At 47.7% G+C, this 14,945-nt stretch overlaps 1 protein-coding gene across 1 annotated transcript in view; it reads left to right on the forward strand.

Annotated features, from left to right (window-relative positions):
- The first annotated feature begins 4,836 nt into the window (after nucleotides 1-4,836).
- LOC109313464 (deoxyribonuclease-1-like 2) overlaps nucleotides 4,837-14,945 on the forward strand; it is a 19,488-nt gene continuing 9,379 nt past the window's right edge. The window contains exons 1-4 of the mRNA XM_019540050.1: nucleotides 4,837-6,323; nucleotides 10,491-10,638; nucleotides 12,334-12,422; nucleotides 13,818-13,901. Coding sequence (XP_019395595.1) covers nucleotides 6,088-6,323; nucleotides 10,491-10,638; nucleotides 12,334-12,422; nucleotides 13,818-13,901 — 557 coding nt within the window. The 5' untranslated portion in view covers nucleotides 4,837-6,087. The remainder of the gene's footprint in view (nucleotides 6,324-10,490; nucleotides 10,639-12,333; nucleotides 12,423-13,817; nucleotides 13,902-14,945) is intronic.

Raw genomic sequence — 14,945 nt, forward strand, 5'->3', positions numbered from 1 at the left:
CAGCCTTGTTTTAGTTCCAATGGCTGTGTGGACAGGGCACTCACCTGGGTAGCTGGAGACAGGCTCTAGGCTGTTGCACTTAAAAACTGAATTTCTAAAACTAGCGCTCTAAGGATTGACACAACACTTGGTTGATGAATAGCAGAAAGGCTTGCTTTAATAACAACCAACAAACTACAAAACTAAATGACAGAAAAAGACTCTTTCTCAATATAAAATGAGCTATTAGTCCTTGTATTATCTTAGCTGTAACACTGTTTTCCCACCAATGCAGACAGGGAAAATAATCCAGTCTTGCAGCCTTTACTCGTGGGCTGGGTGCAGTAGGCTTTTTGATCTTTCCTGGACTGCAAACCTTGCTGGCAGTTCTGCTATACAATTAAACAGTATAGCTTTAAAGTATTTTTCCTTGATGGTTGACACATTAAAGTCTGAACAAAACAGGGAGGAAAAGGGTGACCGTCATATTACAATTGTTAAATTGCTTGACTCCCCTTTTTAGATTTATTTATATGTGAGGGCTTGTGTTTCTCACAGCTTCTGACTAGCTCAGCAATGATTGAGTCATTTGTAACACCTTAGACATTGGATGCCTGTTTTGAGAGATGTGAGGATGTCATGTATAGGACATTTTTCCTGTATTCAATGTACCTTTTACAGGTTTTGCTTGAAATGTATATTTAAATTTTTTGCTTTCTTTAGTTGCCAGTTCAATTGAAATGCATACGTAGTGTCCTTGCCTTCTTTAATTACACTGGCTCAGCCTTCTCTCTGGCTTTCTTAGCTTGGAGATACACATGTAATGAGCGTGTCCAACCTCTGCCAACAATTTTCTTTTAAGAGGAACCATCCTTCTTCTTATTTTATGGTATGAGTCTGGCATTGAGTTCCACAAGCTCTACTCTCTTATGCCTAATGGGTTGCAAACCATTAGCAGAGTTTAATATTCTTTCTGGCAGGCTTGTTACCACAACCCAGTCTTGCCCCAGTCACTGTCTTGCATTTTTGTGCAAGAGACACTGTTCTAAGCATTCACAACTTTTCATAGCCAGCATAGGCTCCCTCTCACCCAGAGGGGTTTTGAGCCTGCGTTCCTGTGTTAATTCAGAACAGCACTTGAACCACAATACTACAGGTAAGGATCATGCAGAGCCCTCTCCAGCACACCTTTCAAAACAGAGCCACTGTCCCTTGCATTTAATATACTGGTGTTGACTTGACACACATCAAATCAATGCTCGGGATCTCAATATTGCACTGTTAGGAAGGAGCACAAAATCATACACATACAAACTGCACATACAACACTGGATCCATACACATATACACACACAAACATGCGCTTCAGTGTCTGTGCGTGTTAACACCAGGGGGCACGTGGAGTTACTTGGGGTCACTGTGCCCCAGGGTTAGTCAGGGTTACAGTGCTCTGAGGTTACTCAGGGTCATGGTGCTGGGGTTACTTGGGGTCAACATGCTCCAGGGTTACTTGGGGTCACTTGGGGCCCAGGCAGAAGAGAGGGGAAAAAGCCAGGGCTGGAGACAGCGGAGTGGGTGGTGGAGCCAGGGAAGAAAGCCAGGGTGGCAGTGAGAAGCAGTGGAGACTGGAGGTAAGGGGCAGTGGGACAGAAGTCGGAAGGCAGCTGGGAGGAATGGGAAGAAGCAGTGAAGGTAAGGGGCAGTGAGGCAGAGCAGAGGCTGAGGGAGATAGCTGGGTGGCAGAGGGAACCAAATGGTGGAGGTAGCCAGAGGAGGCAGAGGAGAGGTCAGGGGAGAAACTGGGGCAGCGGTGGAGCAGAAAATGGGGGAGAAAGCTGGGAATGGCAGAGACAGGGAGAAAGCTAGAGAAGCGACAGAGACGGGGGAGAAAGCTGGGATGAAACTATGAAACTATGAAAGCCGGGGCAGAGGTGAAGCAGAGATCAGGGGAGAAAGCTGGGAAGAAAGCTGGGGCAGAGATGAGGCAGAGGTAGGAGGAGAAAGCCAGGAAGTGGCAGAGATGGGAGAGAAAGCCAGGTGGCAGCCGAGAGAGAGGGAGAAAGCCAGGAGACAGCAGAGCAGGTGAAGCAGAGGGCGGTGGAGGAAGCAAAGATGGGGGAGATCAGGAAAGCAGCTAGCCAGAAGATAAAAAGGCAGAAGCCGGGAGGTGGAGTGGAGGTGAGGGGCAGTGAAAGCCAGGGTTTGAAGGAGAGCAGAGTCGGAGTTTAAGCTAGGAGGGAGAACAGAGAGACAGGGGTGTTGGAGGTCAGAGGCGGCAGGGAAGCAGACAAGATGACAGAGAGAGAGAAAGAGACAGAATGAAGGTCAGAGGGGCGGAGAGCAGAGATTGGAGCAGGGCCAGGAGGTCAGCAAGACAAAAACCCAATTCAAGGTTCCAAAATAACAGTTTTATTAAACAAGCAACACACTATACAGCTCCACAAAGTTATTGGTTCACACACACACAAACACTGTCTCATGCACACCCACACAATGGTAGCAGGAGAGAAAAGACTTAATGGAGGGATTTGAGGTCCAGGTGTGCAGAGACAGAGTTCAGGTCCCTTGCTTGGGGGAAGAAGGTGGGTGATAGCTATGTATCTGGGCTGTGAGTTGATCCTCGGTGGGCAGTTGGGGTCTTCTCCAGCAAGGTGTTTTCCAAAGGGGGTCACCAGCAGGGCCTCTGGATGAATAGGTGGTAGTGCTCCAGATGGAGAGGGCATCCCAAGGAGGTTACACTCTACCACCCCTATTCTAGGGGTGGGCTACCTGTGACTCCAATGGGCAGAACATGCCCAAGCAAGGGCCAGTCCTTTTCAGATGAGGTCATGCAGTTCTAGGTGTCTTCATTGTCCCGTGGTATACAATAGTGGAATTTCTGGTTTCTATTCTGTTCTTTGTTTCTATGTTGCTGGTTTTTAGGAGGGTCTTTATCTTTCAAATATTGGGTCCTGGGAGTAGGTCTGTGGTTTCAGGGACAGTCAAAGCAAGGCAGTGGTCTGGCTGTTGAGCAGATGGTCCAGTCGTTGAACTGATGGTCTGGTCACGGACCATGAGCTATTTTTAGGCCTGCTCCCATTATGTCTCAAGCACCCTCATTCATCCTCATTCACCCAGGAACCAATTTACATATGAGAGGTAGGTAGGAGTCATAGTTGCAACACAGTTACAATAGGGTATTCCCAGTAGACACAAAATGGAGACATGACATTACAAGATGGAGGGTTGACATTACTTTGGTTAACTTACAGGAACAGGCCTAAATTATACAATATCAATATAAAACAGTAAAAATCAATACAAACATAATAGGAATACAATATAAAACAGTAAAAATGAATACAAAAATAACAGAACACTATTTACAATATAAAAAGGAGCATGTCATAATAATGGCATTCAAGAATTTAGTTTATCTATGACTACTTATAAGTATTTGTAAGAGATAGAGAGGGCAAAGAGAATGTCAGAAATGGTTTCTTCCTGGCCCCATATATCTTCTTTTTATGGTTGCCCAGAGAGCCAACTTCAAAGGGAATGCCAGAGAAGGCTTTGAATAATGCCTTCCCTATGGTGTGGTAGTTCAAGTACTATACCAGGAAATCTGAATAATACAAGTTCAACTCCCTTCTGGGTTAAGAGGGCTCCTAGCCACTCAGCTGTTATGGCTAAAACACTGCATGGCCCTCTTTCTTCTCCATCATAGTTTTGGTTATTAGACTGACTACAGTTTTGGACCTTACACAATGCTATCCATTCATAAAAGGTGTGCACACCTAGCTGAGTGTATGCAATGCCAGTGTGTAGCCTAGTCAGATGTCCAGTCTGTGCATATCCACACACATGCATGCTATATGTTCACATTTGCAGAAATAGAATGCCTACCTACCTGTAAGCACCAGAAATGCCATGTAGATGACCAAAAAGCTGCCTTTTGGATGACTAGAAAAACACAGAATGCTATCCCTGGTGTGCAGGACTACCTAACAAGCTCTGGCTAAGACTGACTAGTATTGCCACTCCTAAATGTTAACAAATCATAAATCAAGCCCCTAAAATAATGTGATTTTCTTTAAAACCTCTATTTTCTGGGATCTTTGTGTTATAATTTCTGAGTCTTCTAATTTTGAAATTCTCTGCAATTATGAGGCTTTTCTTAATGCAAGTTCAGATTCTCCCATAATCAACTGACTGTAGGAGCTGGCTAGAAAAGCAAAACACCAAAACACTCATTCTAGAACCTCAAGAGCTAATAATAATGGGCATTTGTAGATGACACAGGGGTTTAATTCTCCCTAACTTGAAGCAGTGGTTTTTTAAAAACACCACTTCAATTTAGGGAGAAGTAAACCCCCATGTCATGTACCCCCATGTTCTTACCTGCCTTTCTGGCGGCAGGGAGGGGAAAGCGAGCTGCCAGCAGGCCAAGAGGTCCCTGAGCTGCAGGGTGGGGGAAGCTGGTGTTTCCCTCTGTGGCATCAGCAGGCCCCCTGAGGCGGCACCCAGCCCAGGCAGTTCCGGAGGACACTGCAACTGCGGAGGGAGCACCGGGCCACTGTGCAGCTCAGGCAGGAAAGCAAGGTCTGGGGAAGGGAAAAAAAAGATCAGGCTCACAGCTTTTTTTTTTTCCTTTAGTGCAGCCTGCCTTCCCGGGCTGCTGCTAGGCTACCTGCTGAGGTAGCCTGCAGAGCCCCAGAGCCCCACGGGGCCTGGTGATTCGCTCTGTGGCTGTAAGGTAGCAAACTAAAAGTTCTTGGAGGGGTTTTAGTTTGCTCTGCCCCGAAGTCATTTGCTGCACCACTAAGTCATTTAAGTGCATTATGCCACCTAATTTGCTACAGCAGCTGAAATTAACAGATAACACGCAGCCGAATTTGCAAACTTGTGCAAAAAACAACACCATTAAAGGCAGTGCAAAAGGGCATTTAACCCACTTTAATGTGTCATCTACAAATGTCCATTGACTGAGCCTTGAGGTCTTGGCAGAGTTCATTTAAAGAACATGGATTTAACAGCTCATCACCGATATTTTTAAAAAGTCGATGGAGTTCTTTGTCAATATTGTCATATTTCTGCATAGGAGCATGGCTTCTTGTTGTTGAGACTGGCCTCCCTGGCTGAGCAGGATTGGAGAAGTTATTTCTGGGCATTTGTTAGCTGAGTTCCTGATGAATCATTTCTGAGATGGGGTAATAGTGATGCAGCTAGATCAGCCTGACTAAACTGGAGAAGGTAATCACTCCTTAACATCCTTGGTTTCCTTCTAATTATCCCTTACTTTACAAGAGGACTCTGAAGGCTGAATCACTTTTAATAAGTTTTACCTTTTGATGCTCTCATGTCTTTTCAAATGGCAAATGTCTTTGCACATTCTTTGCCATGGTTATCAGGGGGCTGGGCCTTTATAAAGCTAAGAAATGATTTCTTTGACACTATTAAAGAAAAATAACCTACCTAGCTGTCCTTTTGTGCCTGGCTTTGTTTCCTAGCACATAGTGGGAGTTAAAATCCCACCTATACTATGTGTTCTGTGGTTTGGGCTTCCATCAGATGTGGTCTGGAAAGGCTTTTTTTTTAATTCACATCCCAATGTAATGGCAAGTGCCTCCTTTGTTTTCCATTCCCTACATCTTCACTCAGCAAGTTTCTCACCATACTCTTTATTGTTATACCATAGAGCCTTGGCATGGCCAACCAAAAGCATCTCCCCAGCACCCTGGCTGCAGTGCTGAGATACACTAGTACATTAATACTTGTATTTCTCATCCGCTGCTGCTCAAGATCCTTAGTCTTTTTGATTCCAGAACTTCTCGCCTCCTCTTTGTCTATTTGGATTGAGGCTTATCCGAAAACCCTGAGACAATAGTTTGGGACCCTTTCTGTTAGATCTGGAAAGATGGCAGCATGTGGGGCTCATGTTGCCCCCATACTGTGATACACATCATGAGTAATTTGGTCCCTCCCACTCTACTGGGCTAAGTGTCTGCACACTGCAATAGTTGTGTGTTGGATACCTGTTTGACTGCCACCCCCAAGATGGGTTAGTTACTCCCACTTACGCAATATCTATGTTTTTCCCTTGAGCTCTTTATTAAAATCTGTGTTCAGATGCTTATTACAGTGGCCCCTCCCAAGCGATGGGTGTATATTTCCATAAATCTGAAGGAGCTCCAGTCAGGTGCTATAGCATACACTGAGGTGTCCATTTCATTCTGCCTAACCTCCTTGTTTGTATTTCCAGGGAGGCAGTCAGAGACCAGGAGAACATCTGCTGAGTTCAGGAGGGCAGAGCTGCCTTGTCCAGGTCCTCAGACCTGTCCCTTCAGCTGGAAACTCAACTCACAGTAAGAGCTCACCATGTTTCTCAATGCATGCATCTAGGTTTTACATTCTGAAGCATACAATTATCCAAACGATTTTTTAACTTGGTGCTGGCCTGTCAATTAATGTAACTAGTGTTTGTTCAGAGGCTGATCTACATAATTTAAAGTCTGGAGATTATTGTTGCAGTTATTAATCACACAGAAATAAATGCCAGAGGTACCTGCTGCAAAGCTAGAAGAACTAGAAATAGTCAGGTATGGGGGGGGGAGTAGGGACTTGTCAGCATCACCTTGGGCCTTGTGGGAAGTAGGCAGGGAAAGGCAGATTGATTTAAGACAGCCAGCAAGGGACGTGGATTCTACTGGAAAGGTCTGAAAGGCAGGGAGGGGACAGAAGTTTAAGGCAGGCAAGATTTGTAATCAGTTCAGAGACGAGCAAGGTAGAATTGCTTATATAGGTTGAGCGCTGGAGATGGCAAGAGGCACTAAGAAAAACAGCACACCAGAGACATGGTGTCAGGAATTAAAATGTGAAAGAAGTATTGGGGGAATAATGGAGATTCACCTGGTGGGAACTTAAAAGAGACTAGGGATAGGTTACAAGAGAGTCCCATGCACCCTTACTGCCCATGGATTGGCTGAGAGCAAACATCAAAAGCAAAATATGCCAGGAGGGATTGGGCATATCTCACTGGGTGTGACAGGGCTGTCATTATTGTGCACAGACTAATGTAGGTATATACAGGACCTTGGAGTAATTAACGTGTCAAAGAAAGGAATCCCTGCCCCGACCAGCTGAGGTTCACACCATCTAAGGGATTTAGGTGCTTAAATGCCATTCAGGTTTGGACCCTTGCAGATAAAAAGAGAGCCATGCAGCCCAGGCAAACAACAGGAGCTGGTGTGTTACTGCAGGAATCCTCCATGGAACTTGGAGGTCTCAGAGTGTTTGAAAGGAGGAGAAAAATGGTGCTATCTGGGCATAGACTAATCAGCAGTAGGATGTGTCCTATTCTCCACGGGCAGTACCAGATCAGGAGAATTTGGGCACAAAATACCAAGAGGAATCTGGTTATGAGATTCACATCCTTGAATAGGCACAAGCCAAATGACAGCAAGCTCCCAAGCTGGCCAAAAGTGGAGACCATACATCAGGGGCCTTTTCTAGAGTAGCCAAGTTCCATGGAGATGCCTCAGATCTTCAAACAGAGCCATTCTGTCAGTGCTGCCTTTCCAACTGCCTGCAAGCCTATGGAGGGAACTGGAGGGAGTGGTTTTATAGCAGAAATGGTGCATTAGCTCTCTATAACCTCCTCCTTGCGGTTCCTTCCAGATGCTCCTGCAGGTCACTAACAAATCAGAGGATCAGATACACTAGGAGAAATCAGATTGTTCTCCTTAGCTGAACTCCTCCATAGCTGGAAACTATTTACCTTTTACAAGGGACACAAGGACCACTGCAGACATCCGTGATATCCAACATAAACTCTGTAGAAATCTATTCCCCCAGGGGAAATGGCTGCAAGGGAAAGCTATAATTCAAGTTCCCTATGAATGGTAATGTCATGTCAGACTGATTGCTCTTAGTGCAGGGGCTGATAGAGGGCTGCAAGGAATGGTAAAAACATGCTCAGCTCTCAGAATGGGTCTGGTATAACAATGCTGCCACACGCTCAAATAGGTGCCATGGGCCCTGGTACACCCTCCCTGATGTAAGGAATGGGCATGGCACAGAGCTCAGGGAAGTGATTGTGTGGAAAGAAGGGGGAAATGGTAGGAGCATGGAGAGCATTTCAGCCTTGAGCCTTGTAACAAATGCCTTGTACAGAACACTAACCCTGAAGGAGGTGCATTGGCTTCTCCATGGTGGTCAGCAGAGATGGGACAAAGTGGCAGATCTCAGCTCCAGATCTAGTTCCTTAAGTACTAGTATGCATAGATCATAGCTCAGGAAGAGGGTGCAGGCTGGAACGGAAGGGTTTTGCTCCCTTGTCCCAGCTTCCCTTCTCTTTTGGGCCCCAATTCATATTAGCACCTCAGCCTTAAGGCCTAAGGCAGTTACTGAGAATCATTGCCTTTCAGTGGGATGCCTTTATGTGTTCCCTCTGGAGTGCAGAGTTGTAAAGGGGACTTGAGGAATGGATTTCCCACATCTTGTGGTAGTTTAGAGAGTGTTGAGTTAAGATAGATGACCAGGAATCAGGACTCCTGGGTTCTTTTTCCATCTGTCATTGATTTGCTGGGTGACCTTGGGCAAGCCCCTTCCCTTCTCAGTGTCTCTATGGAAATAAGGGATAGAGATAAAGACTGATCTTCTGAGAGGTTGTGACACGTGCTTTAATTAGCAGCATGAGGGAAGTGCACCTTCAGATAGCAGGTGTCATAGGTACGATCCAGATGTGAGGGTTCATGGGTAAGAGTACAAGCCTGGGATGTCCAAGAGTCAAGGGTCACATTACCATGGAGTTCAAGCACAAAGAGGTAAGCAGGATCTGGGGACTAGGAGTTAGGTAAAGGGGTTGAGGCTAGGCAAATGTGCAGGTAGCAGTTAGGCAAGAATTTAGGTAGGAGCTACAGGTTAGGAGCTAGAGGAATAGCAGGAACCAGATCAGACAACAGGGAACAAAACATCAGGAACCAGATTAGGAAACTCAGAACCAGAAATCAGGAACCAGGGCCAGGAATCAAGGACCAAACTAGGAGCAGGAACCCAAGACCCAGCATCAGGAGCACTAAGAGCATTACAAGGGATACTGCTTATATGCAGCAGCAACATCCAAACATTTGAGCCAGATGGGGGCACGTAGGCAGCTGGCAGTCAGGCCCCCCAGGATATCAGAGCTATCTGAGGCTCGTCTGTCTGCCCACTGCTCAAGCCCCCTACAACGGGCTAGCAAGGGACACCCACTCTGAACCCCGATTTCCAGATTCTGGTGTCACCTGCTGGTTTGCTCAGTCAGACACTGCTTTGCATTTCCCCATAACCTGCCATGACTGTCCATGGTGGGGATAGGGCATATGGGCATTGATAAGTGATGGTCATGCTGCCAAGTGCTTCTGTGCTGCCATTTTAGGGGGGTGGGGTAGAGAAGCCATCCCCAGAAGTATAGGGCAGAAATCTGTTTCACCTAGTGGATAACCAGAGCACAGTCTGGGACTAAGTCTAAGGGCCAGATTCTCTTCTACTTATTAGGCACATAAATGAATTTGGGTACCTCAATGTACTCCATCTAGCTCCAGTCTATGAAAAATAGTTAATGCAAATGATGGGTGGGTTCTTCTTTTCCTCCCTGCATTTTTGTGACACAGTCTGAAGTATCAGATGACTGTGTGTTACAAGATTTGATGCATTCATGGATTTTCAACTACTTGAGCAGGGTAGAATTAAAGTCCTGAAGGGTTAATTAAAGCACATGTCACAACCCTTCAGGAAAGCCAAATCACTTATGTATCTAACAGGTGGAACAGAATCTGGCCCTGAGTTAGCATATTGTTGTGTAGGAGTAATGCTATTACCCCTCTAGGTGTGCAAGTGTCCTCATCATAAGAATAGGATTTGCTCTGGAGACACACAGATATCTCTTTCTAGAATGGGGGCACTTACATGCCCCAGGGGGTAAGAATATAACTCCTACTCAATGGCTGAGTAGCTTTCTGCTCATAGTCACTGCTGGAAGTGGTGGGCTCAGCGAGCATTGTTGGAGAATACAGGTCCATTTGTAGGGTCAGCTCCTTGCAAGGTCAAACTAATCACCCTCCTTCTGTTCCTGTTGTATACATTCCCCACAGGGATAGCACAGCACAGGACATACAGGATTCCAGTACCTTCAAGCAAAACTACAGGTGGGAATGCCCGCGGAAGCCTAGGCAGCAGACACTGGGGACTCTTGCTGCGGGATCAGTAACAGGCCTTCTTGAAGGAAATCAGGCTCCTTCTCTCCCCCCCCACAGATGATGTTTAATGACATTCATTTGCTTCCCTGTTTCCCATATTGGAAGCAGTTTCACAAGGCAGAACAATCCACAGCTAGGCCTGATGCTGAGGTGCTGGAACTGCATTGTGAGCAAATCACATGGTCCATCTGCCTCACCCCAGCAGTGCCACTAGGATGCAGCTTCCTCTGCCAGGGCTGCTCCTGCTACTTTTCAGCCCCATGCTGCAGACTTCAGTTTCCCTTTTCCCTGCAGGATGGGTGCCAGGAAGCTGGTGCTACCACTGCTGTCTGTGGCTTCCCTGCTGCACATGGTTGCCACACTGAGGATCAGTGCTTTCAACATCCAGGCATTTGGAGACAGCAAGCTATCCAATGACACTACTGCAGATATTATCATCGATGTAAGTGCTGCTGGCCACTGTGCCAATGCTTACTGCTTTTAGGAATTGGGGCCAAGGCATGGTCTGTGTCCAGTATTGAGCCAGCTCAATAACCTCTATGACACCTAGCAAAGGTTTATGCAGGTGTTTAACTGAAAAAAATGGCCCCACTCAGGATTCAAGGGGGAGAGGTTGATGGCCTGGGAAAGTTCTCCTGATCTAGAGGGGAGCATATCTATGGATTCATCTTGGTGTCACAGTATAGCCTGATACCAGCAAGAGAAAAATCAAAATGGCACTGAATATTAAGGTGACAAGACCGAGCGGATCAGGGGTAGATGCATTCTGTCTGAGGGTCACCTGTCAGCACTTACCTATGGCAGGCACTTCACTGCTTCCCCTCTGGAAAGGGGAGGCAGTGAACCCAGCATTCATGCCCTGGAGGCACTTCTGTCTCTGCCAGGGAGGAACCCCAGAAAGGGACTCTATACTGAATGGAGGCAGCCAGAAAGGTGCCCACAGCCCCTGTCCCAGACCTGGTTTTGCCTCCATATCCCTGTGATTGGAAGAACCCAACTCCTGAGCTCAGTGGTCTGAGCTCCCCTGTATGTTGGGCTGGCAGCTGCTCTTTGATCCGACCCAGGGCTGAGCTCTTACTCTGATCATGTCTGGGTGATCCATATGTCCTGGTTTAGCTGGGAGAGTTCTAGATTTTGGAAGCCGGTCCTGGCTGTCTGGTGAGAATTAAAATGACCATCCCAGAAACACAGAGGTGCAGAATGCAGTCTGGCAGAGGCAGAGCAGCATGGTGTGCCACATGTTGCCCTGCCCCTGACTCTGCCTGCAGCAGCACTGCTGACTTGGCTCGGATGGGGATGGGGATGGAGATGGGGATGGGGAGGGAAAGCAGTGTCCTGGATTTCCTTCTGGTCAGCTCAGACTGAGTTCTGGAGTCTGGGACCAGGGGTTGGGAAAACATCACAGTGGCTGATGCATGGAAGATTCTTGTCTCTCAGCTCACAGGGGGCACTGTCACAGGACACTCAGCACTCAGGCTTTGGAACTGGCCTGATGGGTGACCTCCAGTGTGTTCCTTCCCCACAGAGCCTTGGTGTTCTCCTCTGTGAGATAACACCCTTACCCTTTAGCGAAATTAGCAGGGACAAGTGTCAACCACTGCTCTGATCTTCCAAGTATCAGAGTGGGGAACTGAGCCTCTTTCTATACTCCATGGAGTTACTAGTCCTTCCCTGAGGCTCTCTCATTGAATGTGCATCAATTTATCTGTTGTGATGGAGATAGCCTGGTGATTTGTCCCTGGCTGGGGCTCTCAGCACCACTGCTAGCAAACAGGCTGTGTTTGGCTTGGGAGGAAGCCGATTGCTGTACCACTGAGTGTTGTTGTGGTGCTTGTCCCCTGAACATGCAGTCTCTCACTTTGAGCCTCAAGTCATCCCGGCCAGCTGTCTGACCTAAGCCAGGGTGGGCAAATGCAGCCCACGGGTTAGGTGCAGAGCACCAAGCCATTCTATCCGGCCTGTGGGCCCCCCCCAAATTTAAATATTTTTTTATCTGCCCCTGGCTGCCTGTCATGTAGCCCTTGATGGCTTGCCAAAACTCAGTAAGCAGCCCTCCACCTGAAATAATTGCCCACCCCTGATCTAAGCCCTGGTCTTAGCCATATCACCTGCTGAGAGCTCCTGCCATCATCCACAGATCCTGTCTAGGTACGATATTGCCCTGGTGCAGGAGGTACGGGACTCTGATCTCAGTGCTGTGACAAAGCTCATGGACCAGCTCAACAGGTAACTTGGTGAGAGCATGGCCCCTGGACCACAGGTACAAAACCAGTAATGTGAGAATTGGTGGGTGAGGTGGGAACAAGCCCTAGGTGCTGCCTAAGTGGGGGGGCACCAGAAGGGAATGGAGAAGGTGCCTTACCCTCCCATCCCCAGCTCCACATTCCAACTCCTGCCCAGTTAGTGCAGTAGCATGTGTCACTGAGTGAAGGGTATTATAGGGAATGTAGTACATCAATCAACAACAACCGGAGGTCGCTGTCACCACTGGAGTTCACCACTGATGTCAGCCCATTTTATGCCCCCAAAACAGCTGTTAATAGATCTGTTATCCATGAATTTGTCTAGTCCCTTCTTCAATTAGTCTATGCTACCTGCCTCCACTACCTCCTGTGGCAATGATTTCCACAAGTTAAATACACATTGTATAAACCTGTCTCCTACTAATTTCTGTGGCTGCCTCCTAGTTCTAATATTCTGGGACTTGGTGAAGAACACCTGGTGAAGTTCACTTGGTCCACACACACTTCATGATTTTACAGACCTCTATCATATACCCGCCTCAGCCACTTACTTCCCCAAAACTGAAGGGTCCCCCTGCCAGCTGTGCTCCCTCAGGCTACCACCAGGTCCAGCAGAACCCATGCGTTCCAGAAGTGGAACCTTCTGGGTGAAGAGCACTGGGCTGAGCATTTCCAGAATATAGAGGTTTCCTGAGGAAGGGATTCATGGTATATACGTCATCAACTGGCACCAGTCATGGCTGGGGCTCCCACAAAGCATCAGAGACTGCCTAGGCAAGAGCAAGGGAGCCTGCCTAGCAGAGATGATCAGGTGCCACATAGTGAGCACAGTGTAGAGGAGCACTGTGGACTGGCTGGTTTGTAGGGCGTTTCATTTGGCCAACCTCAGGAGGCAGAGTCAGACCCCCAAGCCAGGAGGTCCATCCTAACCTCCAGTGACTTTAAAGACCTGTGGTTTGTAAATCTGCACTTGAGTTTGCCCGTCCTCCACTTCTGCGTCAATGCAGATGGAATCACTGCAGGTGGAAAAGGCAACTCCAGAGAACCCAGAAATACCTGGGTCTTGAGAATGACTCCACCTGCCCTCTGCTCGAACTTAGGCAAGGCAAAGTGCTATCCATAGAGAGGCTCCTTACTGTTTTGCCTAGGGGCTGGCTTCAGTCTGATGGAAAACAGTGAAGGTGCCCTGGCCCTCAGGACCCGACACAAAATAGCCAAGGAGAGAAGGTTGGGGCTGAGTGGGGCAGGCACTGGACCATGCTGGCTGGGTAGCTGGAATGGCCCATACACAAAGCCTCATTATCTCATCCTGTTGCTAATGTCAGGTAAAGGAAGAATGCCCCCTGCTCTTTTCACTTCTCCCTTGTGTCCCCTGTAGCATGACAATGGATGCCTATTCCTATGAAAGGAGCAAGCCCCTGGGCCGGGAAAGCTACAAGGAGATGTACCTATTCATCTACAGGTAATGTCTCATTCAGGTCTGCTGGGCAATGTTGCCAAAGAGCTGGGGGCCCACTTCAACCCTCCCACAGTTGTTGTCAATCACAACCCCCCAAATTCTGAGGGTGATCAGGGAACAGCTCTTCCTTGTCCCATGCACAACAGTACCTTCAGCCCTTTCTGACCTATATTGGCATCTTCCCTAAGGCTCCTGTAAGTGTCAGAGCTGGGTAACTGAGAATTGGGCCCCCACATGTGGGTGAGATGAGGGCTGTGACCAGAAGGGTCAGAGCTAAGGCTGTTTGAGATTCCACTCACACATTCAACTTCCTAATACAGTGCAGGCCATATGTGGCATTTCCCGCTAGTCTTTACTTGGTTAGTGCTCTTAAACCTACAGCCTGCTTCTTCATGCTTCTCCTTGTACGACTGAAAATGCTGAATCCCAAATTTCCCCAGATTTTTGGTGTGGAAATTTCCATTGGCCTTAGGATAAGGTACTCTTTCATAGCCACTGTGAGGCTCTAGTTAGCCTGCATATGAGTCTGTGCCTGCCCAGAGCTGATGTTAATAACTTGAGTCATAACAGGGAACACAGAGTTATGGATTCAGATGAACAAAACACATTAGCGAATCATCAAGGTCTGAAGCCGTGACAATTCTGGGGGGCACGCAGCATGGTTATTGACATGGCCCATGGATGGACCCCCACAGGCAAGGTGTGGTGTTCCAGCCTTGCTTGCCCTGTTGTCTGTGTTGCGGAAATTCACCAACAGTGAATTTGCAGGGAAAGTGGGGAAACAGGTGGACCATAGGCTGGGACAGGGGTGCAGATTACAGCTGAGAAGCATCAGCATGTACGTGCATGTGTGCATGGAAGGAGAGCCCAGCCTGGAATCCAAGTGGGCTAGGAGTTTCATAGTTTCATAGTAGCTAGAGTCGGAAGGGACCTAGGTAGATCATCTAGTCCCACCCCCTGCCTTGGCAGGAAAGAGCACCGGGGTCAGATGACCCCGGCAAGGTGCTCATCTAACTTCCTTTTAAAAATCCCCAGGCTAGGAGCCTG

This window comes from Crocodylus porosus, unplaced genomic scaffold (assembly GCF_001723895.1).
Source record: "Crocodylus porosus isolate Cpor-Errol unplaced genomic scaffold, CroPor_comp1, whole genome shotgun sequence".
In the NCBI taxonomy this organism is placed as follows: Eukaryota; Metazoa; Chordata; order Crocodylia; family Crocodylidae; genus Crocodylus; species Crocodylus porosus.